The sequence below is a fragment of the Carassius carassius genome, chromosome 25, assembly GCF_963082965.1.
Source record: "Carassius carassius chromosome 25, fCarCar2.1, whole genome shotgun sequence".
Lineage (NCBI taxonomy): Eukaryota > Metazoa > Chordata > Actinopteri > Cypriniformes > Cyprinidae > Carassius > Carassius carassius.
In genome coordinates this window covers 7518822-7542754 of record NC_081779.1, presented here as the reverse complement: position 1 = coordinate 7542754, position 23933 = coordinate 7518822, and the positions used below count along the sequence as shown (strand labels likewise).

Sequence of the window (23933 nt, the reverse complement as noted above, 5' to 3'; positions counted from 1 at the left end):
TCATTTGTTCATGTGGTGTATGAGTGTCATAAATGGATACAAGAATCAGTTTCCATTTTACTGCCATCTACTCACACACACACAAATACACAAACAGACATACTGCTAGAGTGCTTTTGGATGCCGAGGGCGGTGTAAAGTGCCAGCTATTTGTTTTGTTATGTGTTTTAGCAAGGGCATGAGGATGATCCTTCCTGTGATCCTGATGTGAACTTGGGTTTCTGGGTATTTGCTGGACATTTGTTTCAGATGCATTTACAGCTCGATTTCTCAGAATAAAAATACCATTTGAGTGAGCATGAGAAGGCAAAAATAGAGAGAATGAATAAATGCATTCATTTGTTTGTTTTAGGCCGTCCCCTGGTTACAGGACATTCCTATCTGGCCAAATGGTTATTCTGGTTTTATGAGGAATTTCAGATGCTTACGAGACAGATTAAAATGGGAAACAGATATATTTCTGAGAGCAGATAAACATTTGTGTTACATACTTTTATAAAGCCAATGTGTGTGCAGGTTTCACATGTTTATGAGTGTATGTGTTCACTCACCAATGTCATGCAGTTTGGGTCTGACAGTGTAGTCAGGTGGACTCTGGTTTGAGTCATCATCTGCATTAGAGACTGTAGCAGAGAAAACACAAGATCTTTGAGCATACAGTGGCCCCAAAAAACTATTTGGACACTTAAAGCATAGTTCACCCAAAAATGAAAATTAGATGAATTTTGCAACAAAAAACAAAAGCATGTCAAAAGCTGATTTTGTGTAATAAATAAATACAATTCTATGTTTATGAACATTTGCGAAACTCATATAGGAAGAATAAGGGTAAATAATTTATTTTCGACTTCCAGATTGTCAGTCTTTTTATATTATATTTATATATAAAAATACTGCTATGGAATAGCATGCTTATGTTTATTGCAAAAATGCATATATTTATTAGTTTAATATAGAGTTTACATTTTAAAATTTAATTCACATTTTCTTGCTATCCCTTATTTAAACACGACTCGTTCAAACTTCAAAAGATAGTTATGTACAGTACGTAAAGCATTTACAAAAATATACACACATATATAACTGAGATATATCAGTGATTAATGCAATTAAAGAGCTGCGTAAGTTACGCTATCAAAATAAGAGAAGGCAAAGAGTGACAAGAGAAACTGAAAGAGAGAGCAGGGAATGAGAGGACCTCTCCACACATGGCTCTGATCAAAGAGGCCAAAGAAAGTGTTCAAACATTAATCGTTTGCTCACACATAAACACACATTAAACCTATCATCATGACCTCTTCTTGTGGTTTGCATGCTTTTTGTGTGTGTGTGTGTGTGTGTGTGTGATGGTGCTCACCTGTAGAACAGCAGACAAACACCCGTAGTCTTAAACAGCTGTGTCCATGGTGATGGATTGGTGTAGCTGCAATAACACATGACCGCACAAACATTAACCTACTGCCACCTACTGGACAATAACATGCACTAACATCACTTTAAGGATCTGAATGTGATACTCCTTTACTACTTCAATGAACACTATGCAGCATATACAGTTTGCAAACTGCTTATTAGTTCTCAATAGTGAGTGAAACTAATAATAATAATAATAATAATAATAATAATAATAATAATAATACAAATAGTATTATTTTTGTAAAAACAGCTAAACAAGCACATAGCATTGTGGGATACAGTAAAATTGTCTGTGCAGTTATAATAAATTGTTTTTTAAATTAAGATAAAACCATCACAAAATAAATAACATTGATCAAAACAGATACGGTGAACGTTTACTAAATTATCAATTTCCACAAGCTGCAGATACCATCTGCGATTGATGAACTGGCCCCAAATGAACTCCCCTGAGCTCAGACACAGATAACGTTTCTTGTTTTCAGGTTGATAAACATATGGGCCACGTTATCATAGAAATGTTTGAGTGTGATGCCATTTTTCAATACCAAATAGTTGTCATACTATCGCTAATAACCTGCCTACAGATTGCACTAATGAAGACGACTATTAGCATTAGCTGGGACATGCATCAGAAAATCATCATTAGCAGTGCTCTATTAACACTCGGTTTACAGCCTGCATTAAAAAGTTTTCAATCAAAATGGGTGCGCTCTAATTGGTAGTGACTGACCCAAATGCCAGAAAGACTGATGATCGGCGGCCGCCCGTAACGTCCATATCCCGATAACAAGCTCCTTTGGATGGCGAAGCTGTCACTATTTGACCAAACAAGGCAGTTTTGAGAGCAAATGGACTGCTGGGAGACATGCATTTGAGCCTGTCCTTGGGAGCTTTCTTTTATTCTCAGCTGTGATTTGGTAAAATTAATGAAACATGGTTGTATTTGAAATAACTGGCTGCCTTGCTTTTAAACTACCGCTTCATAACAATAAAGCCCTTTAAAGATGACCACAGCGGTTGCAAATTGTTTTCTTCACAAGTTTCTTTTGTGTTAACCGCATCTGTATGATTTATCTGTAACCCTCATGCAGAAAGTTCTCACTCTTTTTATTTCCTACTTTAAAAACTCAGGAAGGGCCATGATTGGCTCGGCGGTACAATCGCCATATCACGAAAGGGAGGATCCTGCCAAGGCACTTCTGTTAACAATGTCTGCTTGAACAAAGCACTAAACCTCCATCTGCTCACCAGTATGCCTTTCTCTGTGTAATAACCTTTTCTGTCAGTGGAGTTTAGATAAAGTTAGCTTACTGCAACCTGGAACTTGCCAGCTAGAGAACACTTTAAAGGATTATTATGTTAAATGCAAGTTGGACAGAATCAGTGGCATGCTGTCAATAACCACAGACATAATTTTGACTTGCACCTGAGTTTGTTGACAGAAATCCATTTGTAATTGTGCAACATTTGCCCCAGATACTTCCATTGTTAGCTTGTTTTTACAAACTGAGGAGCATTTTCTGAGTTAGTGTGCTGCCAGCTTTTCCATTCACATGTTCTTATGCAAATATGGCAATGCTGCATTAGAAGTTGTGACTTGAAACATTAAGATTCTATTCTATATGCAGAATTTGAACACAAATGTACACACTAAGTTGAGTATAATGTTTATTTAGTGAGATAACAATGCTCATAAACTACAACTGAAACACAATTACTGAATAAATTAAAGAATGTGTGTCAAAAACTAAAATGTGACTTTGATTTAGTCATGTGACTGATTAATTCACTCAGATAAGTATTACTGTATAATTCACTTAGGCTAGTATCACCTTCCAGAATGTTCTAGCACGTTGTTGTTTAAGGCATTAAGCATCTGCCAAAGATTGCTAGCAAAAATGTAATTCTTCAAAGCATGATTTATTATATTTAATGAAAGTGGTTTCCCCACTGGCTTCAATTTACATTTCTATTTTGAGGTAATTTCCCCAAAAGGGACATTTTTTTCTTCTCTTGAAGGCAATGGAAAAGCTAAAAATTTCATTTCTTTTTCATTTTTTAGCACAAATTCAGTTTTTGTCTTGGATGGACACATAGGTACTAATATTTTTAATTGAGCTTAATTTGAATTTGAAGTAACTAAAACTCAAAAAGTAACTTGTTACTCAAAAAACGAAAACAACAAAATATTAACTGAAATAAACTAAAATAAAATGTTACTTTTACTTCACTTACTTATTTTACTTCAGCTACTAGTCAAAGCAACATTAATGTCAATGTACCATAACAATAATGAACAAAATTACTAAATGTTTAAAACAAATTAAAATAAAAACAAAGTACAAAAAATAAAAACTAATTCTAAATAAATAAATAAATACATAGATACATACATACATAAATATATATATATATATATATATATGTATTTATATACATACATACAAACACATACATATATATATATATATATATATATATATATACATACATACACTTTGTAGATGAAACCTAACAACTAAACAGACGAAAAAAAAAAAACTGTAACAAAAATATCATTAGAAAGCAACAAATACTTACATATATAGTAGTACTCATGACCCACGTTGAATTCATAGCCTAGCGAGAAGGCGCTGTAACGCTGGAATTTCTCTGAGAACTTAATGGGAGCGTGGGGGGCGTGCGGCCGGTTGCACTCCCAGCGTTTGAAGCCCATCTGTGGGTCGCAGGTGCGGTAGCCTCGGTAACTGACCATGTAGAGAACATACTGCTCGGCCACACCGCGCTCTAGCGCCCCCCGCTGGCTCTGGTTGTAGTGTGGACAGTAAATGTCCAGGTAGTCGTTGACACTGACCTGTACAGTGTAGCCCTCTCTCCGCAAGCTGAAAGAAAGACAGAGGAAGGAATGGGAAAAAGAGAACCAAACAAAACATTATTATAAGATTACAGTGTTTTCGTTAATTCGAAATGCATCAGTGTCATATGCTTTAGATTTCCTTATGGGCAGACAGGAAAAAGGAAGAAAATGGAAGATCTCATTGACCTTTTTAAAAACGCATAAGTCCTGCTTGAACGGAAAAGCAGTTATATTTCAATGCTTTGCCACAGCACATTAAACCAGATCATTTTTCATACTTAATGCGTGTGAGACACTGATCAAACAACAGGGGGCAGTATATCATTTTACGGCAGCTCTTCTAATTTGATTGTCTCAACACAAGCTCTTACAGAAGAAAAAAAAAAGTGCCAATACACACACTTGCACGCTTCTAGGTCAGGTCCCATAGGAGATTATTATTCAATTACAAAACGAGGATCAGAAATGTCACCCATTCCTCTTCCGCTAACCCTTCTCCTCAGTTTCTGTCTTTCTTTACACTTCATTTTTCTTTTCTACACACTTTCTGTACTACTACAATTGCATGCTGTTTTTGTTATTTTTTGGTTTCTAAAATGCACATCAGTCACGTGTCTGCTTTACAGCTTCACTCCTCCTTTTTTACTCACTGTATCTGCTTTTTTTTTTGCTACAGCTTTTTTCCTGTATTTTAATCAGTGTCTTTCTTAGCCTTTTATCAATACACAACAGATGGCAATCACATCTTTGAATAGGGCTTTCTCTTTCTCTCGCTCACACACATGCAGACTGAATGAAAGATTTTTGTTATGCAGTGTGTTTTGTGGAGGGATGCTTCAAAGCTGCTATATTTAGGGAGAGGGAGAGGGAGCAGGCAAGGAGAGGAAAAGAGAAAGATAAAGGGAGAAGATGAAAGAGTGAGGAAAGATGAAATGAAAGTGCAGGAAAACAAAGGATGAGATGGGTACAGATAGGCACAGAAATGGGACGCTGTTTTACTTGACACTGCTGAAGATGATGATTTTGAGGGGTGTGAGTGTCTGTGAGTTTGTTGGTCAGGTTTTTACACTGCAGGGACCAAAATGTCCCCAAAAGGTGAGTAAAAACTAAAATAACTAAAATAAGAATTAAGCAAAGCACGACATATTGCATACAAATCAGCGCGAGAGCTTTCCAATATGCGCGCCACTGATTGACGTCTGTACTTCCCGGTCAGAGAGCAACTGTCCATCAAAAGCTCACTATCCAATCAGAGTAGATCACTGTTAAACCCGCCCCCACGAGAGGTTTGTGTCAAAACACCAAACGAAAAACTGTGAAGCATAAGTGAAATCTGTGGCAATGCATTCAGAATCCACGATTAGCGAAAACGAATCTTTGAAAAACATTAACAAAGAATGAAGCATATTTGAAGAGCCTGTTGAATTTGTGCGACTGAGTTAATTTTTTTATTTTAATTGTATTTTTCTTCTTTTGAAATGGCATATTTTTGATAGTTTCTGAAAAAGTTACGTTCAGTTTTATAGTTACGTTCATTTTTTTTAAGCAAATATAATTCCATAGGTGAGCAGATTTCTGGGTGAACTATCCCTTAAAAAATGTATTTGTGATGTAGCACTCACTACATTAAAAGTAACCTACAGTAATGTGCATGTGTCTTCCTAAACAAGTGCAATATGTAACAGTATTATTGTGTCACATTGTGTATTGTTTATGCTCTTTAGTGTACATATTCTATAGATAAAGTGTTACGTAACTATGTGTCTGCCCCATGACACCCACAGACGAGAGGGAGAGAGAGAGAGAGAGAGAGAGAGAGAGAGAGAGAGAGAGAGAGAGACAGAGATGGAGCGATCCCCAGGGACGTGCACATGTATTGAAGTGTGAAAACGGAGTAATGGTTTTCCCTCTTCTTCTCTTTTCTCACTTTCCCATTTCGCTGTCTCATCATCATTTTCTTTTCAGTGGGAAGGAAAACCTTGTTAGAAGGCAAAGCAGGAGGGAGGGAGAGATAGTGATAGGAATTAAACTGATAGATAGAAGCAATATTTCCATGCTAATAATCATTTCAGAATACAATGAACAGCCGTCAGCATAAAATGCTTCAGGGCCAAAATCTTCACACTAACCATTAAAGAAAATCTTCTTTATTCACTGAGACATGTAACTGATATATTCCAGTGATACCACTATCTTTTTTCATCCATCCATGTTTTATCCTTTTTAAAAATAATTTTACTTTTCGTTGTTTTCCGACATATTCCTTTTGATAAAATGAAATAAAAATTCCTGATCTTTTTTTTCCTCCCTCTCTCTTTTTTTATTTTATTTAATAGATGACATACATACAGTAAAATGACATATGTAGAAGTACAAACCTGGTTCCTTATTGTTGATATTTTTTACTCAGCTGTCTGTTAGTTAAATTACACTGCAGTACACTTGCCTGACAAACAAGTACCACATACTATTACATGCTATACAGTTACCAATTACAGTACATACATATTTCATACAGCTGAATGATTAGCACCTTGCCAACCTTTAAAAATGCATTCACCACATCTAACAGCCTTTTAACAGCTCTATAAAAGTTGATAACGCACAGATATCCATCCTGAACTATTTTGTTTAGTCCACGCCAGGCTCCACACATCATTATATGTTCTTATCACACAACTGCAGCTCTGTGCACAGTTTGCTTCTGAGCTTTAAACATTGCAAAAATGGTATCTGACGCAGTCTTGGCTGGCTATTACTGTGATGGATTCCCAGTAAAAGGTTAAAGCTATAACACAGAAAATTCACTCCCGGGGGCAATCCGCTAATGATTCACATGGGTAGATAGAGAGACAATGTGAGAGAGACAGTGAGATAGAGAACGAGAGGGAGATTCTCAAGTATCTACTGTACATAATCTAAAGAATCCAAAAAAAGACACCTCTTCAGTGATAATGGTTGAAACTTGAGAACTGCCTGCTAAAATGCTTTGGGTATAAAGCCAAACACTCCGTTCAAATTTACTTTAAACTGCACCTAAATGTGTTTCAAAGTGTTGGCGTTCACACCTACAGCGATTTGCAGCAACAAAGTGGCCCTTGGTCATTCATTTTCAATGAGAGCTGGTGATTTGAACGATAACAGCATTGTCAATTCAGTGCGGCTGAGTATAACTGAACAGTGTTTAAGTAGTGATGCTATACAGTTACTACCAATGGCAAAAAAACTTGACTACCAATGGGAGACCAATGCACAAAGGTACATCAGACAAGTAGTTGAGTGTAGACAAAAATTGAGACATTAAAAGTAATTCAGAGCAAGTAGACAACCAATATTTGTATCAATATTTACAGTTTTCTACTAAATCAGTTCTTTAATATCAGGTCTACCAATATATGGCACCTTCTGGTGGGTCTCTGAAGAACAGTGCCTGATAATGCCATAAAACAGCTGGGCATTCAACAGGAAACAATAGAAAGAAGGTAAAGTTTATTTAATACATTTTAATTTCATTTAATATTCATTGTTTTCATAATTACTCATTTTATAGCCTTTCATTTTCAAGTGAGAAATCCACTGCATTTCAAGCTTAATAGTAAAAAAAGACAGAAAAAATAAGCCAACAATAAAGCTTTCTCTCGATAAAGTCACTATCATGGGAATGGCACTCTCATTGTCTGAACATTGTCAGATTGGAATAAAAGGACATTATTTTATTCTACATTGAATCCTTCAAAACCGCATTAACAATGCTCCACTTTAGCAGGTTAGTGTGCGTTCACACTTACTTCGGTTCTCTTGTTTCGTTTGGTCCGGACCAAAAAATTAAAACAATACATTTGGTCCTGGTCCGCTGAGCATTCACACTGGCATTTTTTACAGTGAAACTAAAGATACTGAAACTAAAGGCTTAGTAATACATTCACAACCAGATTGGTCGGGTTGTATGATGTATATTTCGTGACTGAACTCACCGAACACGTCAAATCATGTCGCATATCTTCGCATCTTGCCATTACTTCCTGTTTTTGGTTTGTTTATAAGTATTTAGTCCATGTTGCGTTCATATTTCATTCGAACCTCACCAGAGTTCGTTTGGTGCACACCAGGGTTCAGATGGCAGCGTTCACACTTACTCAAATGAACCACATTAACAGAGCAATCGCACCAAACAGGACAAGTGTGAACAAGCCCTTAAAGAATGGCTGTGGCCACTAAATCTAGACTGCATTCATACATTATTCAGAAGACGGGGCTTTAAAGAACTGAAATAGAAGCTCATACTAGTGCTCACATTGGCCACTTAAATAAGTGAATGAGCATAGTTTTCTGATAATACCACCCACTGAACAGACTGAAAGTGTATGTATGTGACCTTTTCATATTTGTTTGTGTGGACGATAACTCAGGCTTCTAATCTCAACATGTTTTGAATCTTAAGAAATGGATGCAGAGCTTTTCATCTCCCAAACCCTCAACCTCTTCCCTTTTTTTCCTCTTAGTGAAACTGAAAAGATCTGCGCGATCCGAGACAGCTTTTCAATAGGATGTATTTCACTTTATATCCAGATGATTTTGTATCTTGTATTTATTTTGAAAAAGAATATAAAGGATCTTATGCTGAACAGTGGATTTCTATGAAAAATGGAAAAATAAATCTTGTATAAGCACATATATATAAATAATTAAATTAAATTCAATAACAAACAAACATCTCATGCAGAAATAAATAAATATAATACCAATTCATGTAGACTAGAGATGTCATTATGAGAACAATTACATGCTAATCAATTGTATCAAACATTTATAAGTTTCTAAATTATTTATGCTTGAGAGATGTCTCATCCCCAGCTGAGCTCTTACAGTAGCACACATACATGTGTCGCACTCCAAGAGCTTTATTTGGCAGACAAATTACAGTAGACCCACTTGTGTCTGTTCAAAGAGCATAGAGTGAGCAGAGCTGTCTTTGAAGTGAACAATGCGATGGGGAGCCGCCACTCTCTTGTTTTAGCTCTCCTCTCCTCTCCTCTCCTCTCCTCTCTTTTAGAATGAGACAGGTGGGGATAGAGAGACAGAGAGACTGCCTGATTTGCATATGTTAAAGACAAGGCGTTATGATGATTCTAACCTCTTGTCCCTGAACAATGTGATTGTTAAGAATGCACTAATATTGAAATATTGTTTTCATGCTACAGCACATATGACACATTCAAATTCTATTTTGCTAAAGTAAAACACACACAAACATTTTAAATGCTACATTTTATATCATTATAAAGTATGAAAATCAGATGAAAATGCTGAAAATGCTGAAATGCTGAAATTACATTAAATTGTTAGTAGTTTCAAAAATGATAGATTTACAGATTTAAAGTTTATGTGAGCATTAGATGAAGGGAAAATTAAAAAGAATAATTAAAAAGTCAATATATATATATTGATATATATCAATATAGATCTCTAATATTAGCAGATAACCATTATCATATCAATATATTGTGCATCCCTATTGACGGTCAAAGTCACACTGGAGGTTGTTGCCATATTTTACTCCAAATGAAAAAGATTTTCCCATATAAATACATGCATTAAAGGAATGAATACAGAAATTTAATAAACAAACGAACAGATGAACAAGGAAATTAAATGAAATTTTTTACTTCTAATTATGTGGTGTGGGTATTTTTTATTTGTTTGGTGTGTGTGCGTGTGATTCACCTATAAATAAATAATTGAACTTCACACTCATTTACAGCCATGGCCTATTGATCGACACATCCTCATGAAAAATAAGGTCTTGGTGGTCACATGGGAGAAGCTGGTTCTATATCTTCAAACTAATTTTCTATATCTTCACCTCTTTAAGCCAATAAGAGGGGAAAATGCCAAAAAAACCTGTTTAAAGTTTCAGCTTAATGACACCAGCAGCACAGAAATTACACACTTGACCTTTAAGAGAGTGTTTAAAACTACAGATTAACATGATTTAAACTAATGCAAAGTAATTCACATTTATCTAATGTGCTTATCCATGGTAAATGACTTTGTTCATGCACACACACACACACACACACACACACACACACACACACACACACTCTTCCACAAATGGGTGCGTCATTGTAAGGCCTCTTCCATCCATTAATATTTGATTGTATCATAAAAATAACCAACCTTTTAAAATAACTGTTCAAACACCCCTGAGCTAGAGCAGCCAGCCAGAAAGCTTGAGTAATTATTTACATTCCGTACACAATAACACAGGCGCATCGTATGTGCACACACGTGTCTGATGATGCTCTGGTGCGAGTCAGACGGTGCAGGAGTATGAGTGCATGAGGGCAGGACACAGCAGCTGCCGCTGCACCAAATAAATAAAAAATTTACAACCATCTCCTACTCCCTCTCTTCACCTCCCTCTCTCTCAGCTCTAGAGAGAATGTACATCTAACTTATATAACTCCCATTACATCAACCTGTCTCCCAAAGGCATTCTGGGAATAGATGTGGGATCTGTCTGCTGGAAATATGGTGCTATCAGGTTCACATCAAATAAGGCCCCCATCAGAAGGTCAGTGACTTCAAGCGAGCGGAGACGGGTAGAGGCTATTTGTTTTAATGACTCTTCAGAGGTAAGAAATGTCAGAGGGTGCAACTGTTCCTCTTAGTTCCCAGCTAAACTGGTAATGGCACTGTAAACTTTGAAATTACGGGGTGTTTTTGGCCACTTTACAACTAGGACGGCTTGAGATGCGAGGCTTCTGAAGACCCTGTGAAATCAAATGAGAGTATCCTAGCTTGATTGCAATGTTGCAGTTAAATGCGAATCCTGTCCTATTATCGTAGATTTCTTTGGACGTATTGGGACATTGTATCTCACAAATGCAATTTTATTTCTCAAAATTAAGACATTCAGATAGTTTAATCTTTCACAATGTAACTGTATATACAATTATTTATACACTACCATTCACAAGTTTGAAGTCATGAGATTTTTTTTATGTTTTTGAAAGAAGGCTCTTCTCAACAAGGCTGCATTTATTTGATCAAAAATATTGTAAAAACAGAAACACTGTGAAATACAATTACAATTTAAAATACGTAAATACTACATATTTTAATATATTTCAAACTTGTAATTTATTACTGTTATGACAAAGCTGAATTTTCCGCATCATTACTCCAGTCTTCAGTGTCACACAATCGTTCAGAAATCTTTATAATACGCGGATTTGATGCACAAGAAACATTTCTAAATGGTTGTGCTGCTTAATGTTTTTGTGGAAAAAGTGATCCCTAGCTTTTGAACAGTAGTGTAGATACATAATATTTTTACTTCACAATTGCAACTTTTAAATTGAATTTAATTATAATAATGATTGGCTGAAATTATTACTTCATATCTCATATTTGCTACTTTTGTTGTTGTTTTGACTTCTTCACAACTTTACCTCGATAGCCTGTACCTTTTCTCTAAATTGTGACTAAATATGTATATACAGTATCTTACACGATGTGAATATTTTAGATTTTAAACTTTCACAATTACTATTATTTTATTCACTCTGGAGGTATATGTACTCTTCCATAGTTTCCTCTCTATTCATTAAAAGAGATAAGACTGGCGGAATCCCTTCGAAGTACATTTGTGATGATTAATGTAACCAACTGTTTTCCTGTGTCAATGTGTGTGAGTGGGAGTCGACAGTGAATCCTCGTCTGGTGTGCTGTCATCCACCCACATCCTAAGGGGAACCTCAGGGGCCGGAGCGTTACTTGCCAGGAGCATTAGCACTAGGAATTTGTAATAAATCAAGCTACTAAACCATAAATGGCCCATAAATTCAGTGACTACTGAAAGCAAACCTCGTTGCTCGCATGGGCCGTTATATACGAGCAGCTGCTGCAATGCGCAATATGTTTGTTTGCTAGTGGCAAATGACTGCCGCCCCCTGAGCACATACGTTCACATCAAACCGCAGCCTCGGTGCACGCAGGGCGTTTGGGATATATTTTGATGACATTTAGACTTTGAGAAAGTGTGTGTGCTCCTATGTGTACAGACATTTATATATACACACACACCCTAGAATCCAGCAAATGGGTTATTAGTTCAGGAGCCAATAGAAACCCCACAGCAATTTGAGTTCAGTCTCTGCTCAAGGGCTAATCAGCGGGTAACTCCAGTAGCAAAAGCCTTTAGAGACCCCTGAGAAGCACACGAGCGGTCCCTGCCAGTTTAAATGAAGAACTGTGAGCCACAGGGTTATAATCACACAGGTGATATGTCCACACAGAAACACATGTAATCTGGCTGCTTTGTGTGTGTGTGGCTGCCTCTGAAGCACTGTATCAGACAGGAAGACATAAATCAATGTACTAGTGGGTTGTTCAGTTAGTGTTGTGCTTGGCTTGGTGTCTTCAAAAAAACAAACAAACAAACAAAAAAACCTCTTCTGTCTGCTCAGCTCCACTGTCAGGATGTAGCTTTGGGTGTCTTTGCAAGTCTAACATCATCTGCTTGCGAGATAGTTTACTCAAAAATAAGCATTCTGTAATCATTACTCACCCTCATGTGGTTCCAAACCTGTATGATTTTTGTTCTTTTTTGGAAAGTCAGAGGCAGCAGACAAGCAAAAACATGTGTTCTAAGAAGTAAAATCAAACAGGTTTGGAAACCAATGAGGTTGAGAACATGATCAAAATATTAATTTTTGGGCAAACTATACCTTTAAGAAATACATTCATTACTTTATGAAAACGTACTCGGTTACTAAACGTAACCTCGGTTCTCTCTAGAAGAGCGAACGAGTACTGCGTCTTAGCTAAGACGCTACGGGAAAAGTCTCTTTTCACGAAATACTGAAGCAAAAAATTATCCTTAATTTTGTATTTTTGTAAAGCGCATTTGCAGCAGTACACAGCCATAGGCGAGACGGCTCGTTCGCTCATTGGCTTGTTCTGCGGCAACTGCACAGCCTTCGCGCCCTTCTTGCCACTTCCCGCCGAAACGGGTGTGGCCCAACCTATAAAAGGAGCTCGAAAAGGCTGACTCACCTGATTTATTTCATCGCCGAAGCGAACCAGAGTGAATCGTACGCACGGCAGAGAACGCAGTACTCGTTCGCTCTTCTAGAGAGAACCGAGGTTACGTTTAGTAACCGAGTACGTTCTCTTACGAGAGCTCTCTCGTACTGCGTCTTAGCTAAGACGCTACGGGAACCCGATGTAAAACGCCGTGCGCGCAGGGATCACACACCGATAAACCTGAAGCAACGCCCAGGATTTACAGTGCACAGTCACCTGAGGGACTCACAGAGAGTCCGGGACAGAAAAAAGGGGGAAAAACCCTCCGTCCCATATCTAGCAGCATCCGTAGATGCGGCAATATGACATCACACAGCCGAGGCAAGGCCTGACCAATGTGGCAATGCGGGTCTTACGCAATACTGCCCATATAACAGTCGGCAGCGCCTAGCGCTCATGAATTCAGAATTCCCCTCAGGGCCCTGATTCTTCTATACCGACAGCAGCCTTGCTTGCAAGGCGGGAACCTCCAGGTTATAGAACCTGATAAATGTAGACGGCGAGGCCCAACCCGCCGCCATACATATATCCTGCAAGGAGATCCCAGTAGACCACGCCCACGACGAGGCGACGCCTCTTGTGGAGTGTGCTCTGACGCCCAACGGGCACTGAAGGCCCCTGGAAGCGTAAGCTAACGCTATGGCGTCAACTATCCATCTGGATAGAGTCTGTCTCGAAACAGCCATTCCTTTGGAACGTCCACCGAACGAGACAAATAGCTGCTCCGTCTGCCGAGAGGCAGCAGAGCGAGACACATAAGCTCTTAAAACCCTGACAGGGCAAAGAAGACTCGAGTCTCCATCCTCCCCTGACACCGGCAGGGCAGACAGGGCAATAACCTGAGCCCGAAACGGTGTGTTGAAGGGATTTCGGCACATAACCGTGCCTAGGTTTGAGTATGACCCTTGAGTCATTGGGCCCAAACTCCAAGCACGACTGGCTCACCGAGAGCGCGTGCAAATCACCCACACGCTTCACAGAAGCGAGAGCCAACAAGAATACTGTCTTGAACGACAGATGCTGAAGGCTAACCGATTGGATAGGCTCAAAAGGGGACCCTTCAAGGCCTCCAAAACCGCCGCGAGGTCCCACATAGGGACTGACGGATGTCTGGGAGGATTCAGCCTCCTAGCTCCTCTGAGGAACCGGATGACTAAATCGTTCCTTCCTATTGACTGACCGGACGCCGTTTCAGAAAACGCCGCGATGGCCGCCACATAAACTTTGAGCGTGGATGGGGCTCTGCCCTTATCCAACAGCTCCTGTAGGAAGGAGAGGACCTCCGTCACCTCACAACTAAGGGGTGAATAACCTCGAGCTGTGCACCAGCTGGAGAACACCGACCACTTCGAGGCATACAGACGTCGTGTCGACGGAGCTCTAGCCTGAGTGATGGTATTTAGCACTCCCCCTGCGAGATCAGCGGGTAACCGTTGAGTGCCCATACATGGAGGGACCACAACTCCGGTCGAGGGTGCCAAATCGAGCCCCTGGCCTGCGAGAGGAGATCTCTCCTCAACGGTACCGGCCATGGGGCGACATCTGCTAATTGCATCAAATCTGGGAACCATGGATGGTTCTTCCAAAGAGGTGCCACAAGCAGTATTGAACATCTCGTTTCTCTCACCCGTTCTATCACCTGCGGAAGGAGGGAGACGGGAGGGAACGCATAAAGCGGGCAGCACGGCCATTTCCGTGACAGCGCGCTTTCGTTCTTGGAAAAGAATGTGGGGCAGTGAGCGTTTCCGTGGGACGCAAAGAGGTCCACCTCCGCCATGCCAAATCTCTCCCACAACAGCCGAACTGTTTGCGGGTGTAGAGACCATTCTCCCGTAGGGACATTGCCTCTGGGCAGCCTGTCTGGACCCAGATTCTGCAGTCCAGGCACATGCACCGCTCTCAGCGAGCGCACGTTGCGTTGAGCCCAAATCAGGAGGCGTTCCGTCAGCCTGTACAGGTTTCGGGACCCGAGACCGCCCTGGCGATTTATGTAGGACACCACGGACATGTTGTCCGAACGGACTACGACGTGGTGATCCTTGATATGGAGACAAAAGCGCGTCAACGCATTCTCCACTGCCAGCATTTCCAGGCAGTTGATATGATGGAGCTTTTCCCGTTCTGACCATAGGCCAAAGGACGGTCTGCCTTCGAGCAGCGCTCCCCATCCCGAAGTGGAGGCGTCCGTCGACACCATTTTCACACTCGGGGAAGTCCCCAGGCTTACACCTGATCGGTACCAGCCGTTCGCTGTCCAAGGTGCTAGAGCCGCAACACAGCTCTGATCGACCTTGAAATGCAGCCGGCCAGACGCCCACGCTCTGCGCGGCACCCGAGCCTTCAGCCAGAACTGCAGGGGGCGCATGCGGAGCAGGCCCAGCCGCAGAACCGGAGATGCTGAGGCCATGAAACCCAGCATCTTTTGACAGTGTTTGAGCGACACAGTCGCGCCACAGCGGAAAGAACTCGCTGCACGCTGAATGTCCATCGCGCGCTGTGGTGACAGCCGCGCCGTCATGGAACACGAGTTCAGAACTATACCCAGAAACAGGATCGTCTGACTGGGGTTCAGCGAACTCTTCACCCAATTGACACTGAGGCCGAGCTTCTCGAGGTGATCGAGTAAAACGGCTCTGTGGTCCATGAGCTCCGCTCATGATCGGGCCAGAACCAGCCAGTCGTCCAAATAATTCAGCACTCGTGTGCCTCTGAGTCTAAGAGGAGCGAGCGCTGCATCCATGCACCTCGTAAGCGTACGAGGAGCTACGGACAAGCCGAATGGCAGGACTGCAAACTAGTATGCCTGGCCCTCGAAGGCGAATCTCAAATATCGCCTGTGGTTTGACGCTATCTGTATTTGAAAATACGCGTCCTTCAGATCTATTGACATGAACCAGTCCCCTCTGCGAATCTGCGCGAGGAGCTTCCTGGTCGTGAACATTTTGAAACTGTGTTTCATCAATGCCTGTTCAGCTGTCTTAGATCCAGTATGGGCCGGAGACCCCCGTCTCTCTTGGGCACCAGAAAGTATCTGCTGTACAGCCCCCCCTCGCTTTGAGACACAGGCTCTACAGCCCCTTTGCTCAACAGTTTTGATATTTCGGCCCGAAGTATGTGTGCTACTTCTGTTTTGACCGTAGTTTCGACGCGCGCTGAAAAGCACGGTGGGCGTCGAGAATACTGTAGCGAGTAGCCTCTCTTTATAATGCCTAGCACCCAATCCGAAACCCCTGGAAGCACTGACCATGCATCTGCATGAATGGCTAAGGGCTGGATGCGAAACGCGCTCTGTTGACTGGGCAACGGCGGCGCTCGAGTGTGCTGCGCATCTGAGGCGGGGAGCGCGCTGATCACAGCGGGCAGATCGCTCTTCCTCGACCCCGTTCCGGCGCTTAACCGACTGGAGGGAGGCTGAGCGGGTCCCGTGGGACTCGATATATCTGCGAGTAACCGTGGGCTGCATGTGTGCACTTTTACCACTTTCAACTCGCTGTCTGCCTGTGCAGAATGTACGTGCACGGGTCTCATTTTTACAGAAGCCCCGCGCCGTATGTGACATAGTGTATGTGGGCACTGGGAAGTGGGCACGTTTACTATGCGGCGCGCTCGACCGATCTGTGTCGATCTTATGTGCGCTAGCCCTGTGTGCAGGGCTGTGCTTACATGTGGAGATGGGCACTGGGTAGTGGGCATCGTCACTGCATTTATAGCACCATCGGCCGTGGCCGGACGAGCATGCACGGGTTTCGTTTTTACAGAAACCACATGACGTGTGTGACATAGTAATTGTGGGCACTGAGGGGTGGGCACGTTTACTATGCAGTGTGCGCGACCGACTTGAGTCGACATTATGGGCGCAGGCCCTGTGTGCAGGGCTATGCTTACATGTGGAGATGGGCACTGAGGAGTGGGCATCGTCACTACATTTATAGCACCATCGGCCGTGGCCGGACGAACGTGCACGGGTTTCGTTTTTACAGAAACCACATGACGCGTGTGACATAGTTATTGTGGGCACTGAGGAGTGGGCACGTCTACTATGTAGTGCGCGTGATCGACTTGAGTCGCTTTTATAGGCGCGAGCCCTGTGTGAAGGGCTGTGCTTATATGCGGAGATGGGCACTGAGCAGTGGGCATCGTCACTACATTTATAGCACCATCGGCCGTGGCCGGGACACCAGAAATTACACCTTTTTCGGGAAATATCTGGGTAGCCGTGATAACGGTTTTCGTGTGCAAGCAAGCGGGCAACCGTACAGGCTTGCGCATTGCAAACAACGCTGAAACAGTCACAATCTCTGGAAACTGAAACAGCGGCGCGCTTCGGTGACAGCCCGGCCGCAGCGGAACTCGTACACCGGCGCTTCGATGAAGCAGCCATCGTGTGTAGTGCCGACGCAGCGTCATGCAGCATGCGTAGATGGCTTTCCCAGGATGGCTTCGGGGCTTCCGGCCTCACCGTAATCCTCTGCCGCGGTCCCCGCGGTGCGGGGCGACGGCCAGTAGAGCGAGAACGGGGGTCTCGAGCTGCGTTGCTGAAGCTGTTGTGATAACGGCTTTTGTGTGCAGGCAAGCGGGCAACTGTGCAGGCTTGCGCATTGCAGAAAACGCTGAGACAGTCACAATTCCTGGAACTGAAACAGCGGCGCGCTTGGGTGAGAGCTCGGCCACAGCGGAACTCGTACACCTGCGCTTCGATGAAGCAACCATCGTTAGTAGTGCTGACGCAGCGTCACACAGGAGGCTTTAGATGGCAACACCGCTTTTGCCGCCGTCCAGCAGAGGGCGGACAAAGGTGCGTCGCTATCGCCTGTTCCACCGGCGGAAGTGAGTGGTAGTTCCTGTTTTTAGCATCATCAGTGTGGAGAATGCTAGTGAGACAGACGAACGAGTTCGTGCTGAATATGGAGCGTTCCAAGCCTTCGCCACCTCTTCGTGAAGCTCAGGAAGAAATGAGGCGGGCTTTGAGAAGTACGCTCATCCGAAAGGGAAATACCATCCAGCCGGGAACGAGAGGGGGGGGCGCTGGTGCAAACCACTCGCGGCCGAGACACATCGCGGCCAACACGAGCATTCGCCCCGGCTCCTTCTCGATGTCAGCTCGTCTGCTGGGCTTCTGAGCAGAAGGCGCGAGATCCTCGGAGCTCGCCCAGCCATCACTGCCCGAAGCCAGCAGAGAGCGCGTGTCCTCTTCCCCCGACGCGGCCCTGAGATCGACTTCCTCGGACGACGCGCCGGCAAACAGCGGGCGCTGCCCACCGGGAAGCGATGCAGGGGGGGGCCGGTGAAGCAGGGCGAACCGGCGAGCTCGGTTGAGCTGAAGACGGTTCCGGAATCCGCTGGAAGCGATGCTTTTACGGCGCCTCAGCGCAGCGGAGAATGCAGGCTCAGAGAAAAAGGCCAGGCGAGTCCTCAGAGTCACCATGGCAACAGCTCGCAGTGGGGGCATCCGCCGTCAGCGAGCGAGCGCTGCATGATCTTCACCCAGGCAGGAGACACAGATGACGTACCGGTCTCCCTCGCTGAGTGGGGCTCTGACGAGCCGCAGGAAGGCATCTTAAAAAAGACGCGAGCTCTTTTACGAGTGTGTGTCGCAGGGCGAACACACACACACACATAAAGAACAGCTTGTATATAACAGGAATGAAAGGATATAGGCGCCGGATAGCGCAGCAGGAACGGCAATGGAAGGCGGCGATGCCAGCAGCTTCAGAATGGCTCGTCCTGCTGATGTGCTTTCTCAGACGGCGCTTGCTTCCTCCGTGATCCAGCGATGCGTGAGCTTCGCTGAAGAGATGAAAAATCAGGTGAGTCAGCCTTTTCGAGCTCCTTTTATAGGTTGGGCCACACCCGTTTCGGCGGGAAGTGGCAAGAAGGGCGCGAAGCGCCCTTATTGGTCTGATGTTGCATCAGCCCGCGCTCGATAGGCTGTGCAGTTGCCGCAGAACAAGCCAATGAGCGAACGAGCCGTCTCGCCTATGGCTGTGTACTGCTGCAAATGCGCTTTACAAAAATACAAAATTAAGGATAATTTTTTGCTTCAGTATTTCGTGAAAAGAGACTTTTCCCGTAGCGTCTTAGCTAAGACGCAGTACGAGAGAGCTCTCGTAAGAGAACTACAAACACACCAAGAAATGAAAAGAAAAAATGAAATAAAAATGACTAAAAGATTTTTAGATATGGTGAACAATTCACTTCCTGCTATTTCTGTTTTCCCTGGCACAGCTATTTCTTACCCCCTTTTCACTTTCACAAAAAATAAACGATAATCCTCACATGCTACACACACACACACAATGTGTGAAAGCATCTTTAGCTCATCTAATCAGTGTTAATTACTCTACTTCCCAATAGTACCACCTGTCAAACCATAGTCTTGTTCAAAACCTAATGTGCTGCCTACCTATACAACATCATAGAGCTCACAACATTAAGACTGTTCCAAAAGCCTTTTAAATGGCACAACCTAAGACAGTGCTACTCAACTGGTTTTGACATCCAAATTAGTTAATGGCATTCAGGTTCAGTTCCTTTCCTCATCCAGTTACTATTACTTTGTCTCTAGTGTACTGTCCAAAAATTTTTTATCAATTATATGTCCTTCTTGCGTTAGAATATTTTGAAGTTTATATGGGTTCCACTAATATACCTGTTGCTGTTTTCACTGACCATAAGCAACTCACATTTTTGTCCTGTATGTACAACAACAACCAGCATCTCTGAACTGGTTGTTATTAGGTCAGAATTATAACAGAGATTTTTCATAAAAAATGTGCAGAAAATGTGGCGGCTGATGCACTTTTTCAATTTAATTAATCTGCTTTGTGGGTATGTGTGTTTTCTTTATTTTTTTACTGTTTTTTTACTGTACTGTTGTTCCTTTTAACAATCATATTGCATGTTTGTTTTTAAGAGTGGGAGGTGTTATGGCCGTGTGTTGTGTTGTTTTCTCCCCCGTCCCTTTCTCTGTTTTTACTTTCACTCTCTTACGGATCTGCCATTGGTTCATTACCCGTCAATCATTCAGTAGGCTGCTGACGTCATTTAACGTCACTTAACGATATCCATCTAACCCCTTCCTTCCTTGTGTGTCAATTAGGGCTGGGATAAACGATTATTTTTTAAACGATTAATCTAGCGATTATTTTTTCGATGCATCGATTAATCTAACGATTAATTTTTTCAGACCGATTCGATTTAGATTATCTCCCCATTAATTGACTACTAACAATTTATACATGTTGATTTACATATCTGAATGAAAAAAACATGAATTCCTTAACATTGCAATATATGTTTATTGCTCTTAAAATTACAAAATAAAAGACTGGCTAAGAATGCATTACTTTGCACTTGTATAGAGCATAGCATTCAATAAAACCTTGAAGCCTAGAAAACACATAGCTTACTGAAACAAGCTTACTGAACACATAGGGCCTAGCTTACTGAAAAAAAGTTCTTCTTTCAGATGAAAATAACAACAACTTGATGTCTAGCATTCAATAAAAAAGTTCACCCAAAAAACTTGTTTAGAGCAATTGAAAGAATACAGTAACCAATGTAAACTTTAGGGCTTTAAGCTAATACAGAGAGTGCTTTTCCAAAAAATAAAAAATAAAAATTAACAGTGGGAGCCAGCAGCCTGTCATGTAGAAAAAAAAAATATCTGAATGCTCCACGTGAAACTTTGGCGTTCCGCCCTTTTTCTATCGTGTCTAATGATTTTGGTTAATATGCACGATGGAGAGAGAGAGAGAGAGCAAGACAGCGCTCGTGTAGTTTGAAGACTGTGAGTGCGCGTGAAACTTGGGTGTTTCGCCCTTTTTCTATCGTGTTTAATGATTTTGATTAATATGCACGAGGGAGAGAGAGAGTAAGAAGCACTCGTGTTGTTTGAAGACTGTGAGTGATTGCCCACAGCCGGGGCTCTCTCTCGTACGCACCCTGTCAGGCGCAGCAGTCATTCTATTCTACATCACTCACCGATCAAATAAGGCTTTGACAGCCGCCAAAAAAAAGATCAATGCAGAAAAACCCCTGGATTGGTTATATAACGTTGGACAGAATGTTGATCCGGCCATCGCGTATATTCAGCGCACATAAGGTAAACGTTTTGCAAACGTTTTTTTAGAGAAATAAAAACAGGTCGACGAATCGATGCGCATATTTTGCGTCGACGTCATCGATGACCTCGACGCGTTGTCCCAGCCCTAGTGTCGATACTCTTAAATATTGTACATATTTCCTTTACATATAAAGGTGCTTCTCAAAAAAGTGAAGTAAAGTAGTTTAAGTCTCTGGTTCTTTTAATTGTGATGATTTCGGCTCACATTTAACAAAAACCCACCAATTCACATCTCAACAAATTAGAATATGGTGACATGCCAATCAGCTAATCAAAACACCTGCAACGGTTTCCTGAGCCTTCAAAATGGTCTCTCGGTTTGGTTTACTAGGCTACACTTTCGTGGGGAAGACTACTGATCTGACAGCCTTATGAGGATTGTCAAGCAAAATCGATTCAAGAATTTGAGTGAACTTCACAAGGAATGGACTGAGGCTGGGGTCCATTCATACAGACGTCAAGGAATTTGGCTACAGTTGTCATATTCCTCTTGTTAAGCCACTCCTGTACCACAGACAACGTCAGAGGCATCTTACCTGGGCTAAAGAGAAGACCTGGACTGTTGCCCAGTGGTCCAAAGTCCTCTTTTCAGATGAGAGCAAGTTTTGGATCTCATTTGGAAATTAGGTCATTAGGTCCTAGAGTCTGGAGGAAGGGTGGAGAAGCTCATAGCCCAAGTTGCTTGAAGTCCAGTGTTAAGTTTCGACAGTCTGTGATGATTTGAGGTGCAATGTCATCTGCTGGTGTTCTTCCATTGTGTGTTTTTTTTTTTTGAAAACCAAAGTCACTGCACCCATTAACCAAGAAGTTTTAGAGCACTTCATGCTTCCTTCTGCAACTTCTATCAGGGCCTACTTATGAGATTTCATTTTAGTTAGATGCTTCCTTAAAAGACAGCTGCCTATGTACTGTAGATGGTAGACCGCAAAGTAGCTCACTAGGTTTTGGAACAGAGCTAAGGAGACCAAGCCAAAGAAAGACTCCTTCTGTGAGAGGGGTGTTGTGTTTGCCTCTGGCTACACTGATATTTATATACAGAGGTGTTTGTTCCAGCCACAGGAAGCTGCTTTTTTCTTGAGTGTTTGTATATTTCTGTGAGTTGCCATGAAGGTTAACCTTTCCCAATCTCTCACTTTACGCATGTGTGTGAGCCTGCAGTCGATGCTCAATCTGTGGGACCTGCAAAATGTGAAATAGTAATCTAAAAATACCCTGACTGCCCAGTGTGCACTGAGGCTACTATGGTTTGATGTGCAACTCTGCTATACTGTTTCTCAAAGAGAGAGATAGAGAGAGAGAAGCACTGACCCGGTCCAACACAGCCATCTCATTACAACGGGGAATACTGGACACAGTAAAGGGACAAGGTGAGAGAGAGAGAGAGAGAGAGAGAGAGAGAGAGAGAGAGAGAGAGAGAGGATGAGAGAGATACAGCAACACAGGGAAACAGCAACTGGGAAAAGACGGGGAAGATGAAGGGATTCAGGGATAAGCCCAGAGATGGATGGAAATGAGGAAGTCAGGGGTAAAAAGAAATAGCTGTGTGTGTCCAGATATAGACAAAACAAATGCAAAGGTGAGGAAAACTGGATGAGAGAAAAGGGAGAAAAGTTAAAGATAACGGTCCTGTGTTTAAACACCGCAAAGCTGGAGGAAAAGGAAAGGGAATTCCAGATAAGGTTCACCAGCCTTTACTCCATGACCAAAGCTAACATTTTATTAAACATAGATGCAAAAATGTATAACTGTATGAATTCAAGATATTACAAATTTTCTTTGTACAGAACACTTTTTGATGAATTTGATGAAATAAAAAATAAAAAGTTTAATAATATAGTTATCATTTAAAAAATCTGTAAAAAATAAAACATTTAAAAAAGTTTTGAATCAGCAAGTTTTTTTTGAACAAAGTCTCATACTCACCAAGTTTGTATTTATTATTATTATTATTTTTTTTGCCTGATTTGGTACTCAAGGACATTTTTAATTTCTACAAGAAATATACAATTATCAATGTTGAATTTTTTTTTCCCAATATGCTAAAAAAATTTTTTCCCACTATTCATTGCAGAATAAAAAGTTTGGTTTCATTTTCGAAACTCGAACCGGCGACCTTTGGGTTACAAGTCCGACTTGTACTTGTAACATTTATAACACTTATCTATTCATTGTTATACCTTTAGAAAATACAATGCATTATTAAAGCACAAGACGAACAAACTTTCAAATATTATAATGCATTTTAACTTCGATTACAATAATTTATGAAAAGACAAAACAGCATCACAATGTACATTATGAATGCCTATACATAAAGGCTTTAAAAGGAAAATTTTACAGAAAGTTCAAAAGAACAGTATTTATTTGAAATAGTATAAATGTAAGGCACCCTTCTTCCATAACGGTAATGAACGATAACCAAAGAAAGTGCCACGTAAG

General features: G+C 41.8%; 1 protein-coding gene across 1 annotated transcript in view; it reads right to left on the bottom strand.

The window, feature by feature from the left end:
• Nucleotides 1-23933, bottom strand: part of LOC132104043 (ephrin-A3-like) — a 123478-nt gene that overhangs the window by 4359 nt on the left and 95186 nt on the right. The window contains exons 2-4 of the mRNA XM_059509228.1: nt 4000-4301; nt 1358-1423; nt 552-623 (exon numbers count right to left, since the gene is read on the bottom strand). Of these exons, the coding sequence (XP_059365211.1) occupies nt 552-623; nt 1358-1423; nt 4000-4301 (440 nt within the window). The remainder of the gene's footprint in view (nt 1-551; nt 624-1357; nt 1424-3999; nt 4302-23933) is intronic.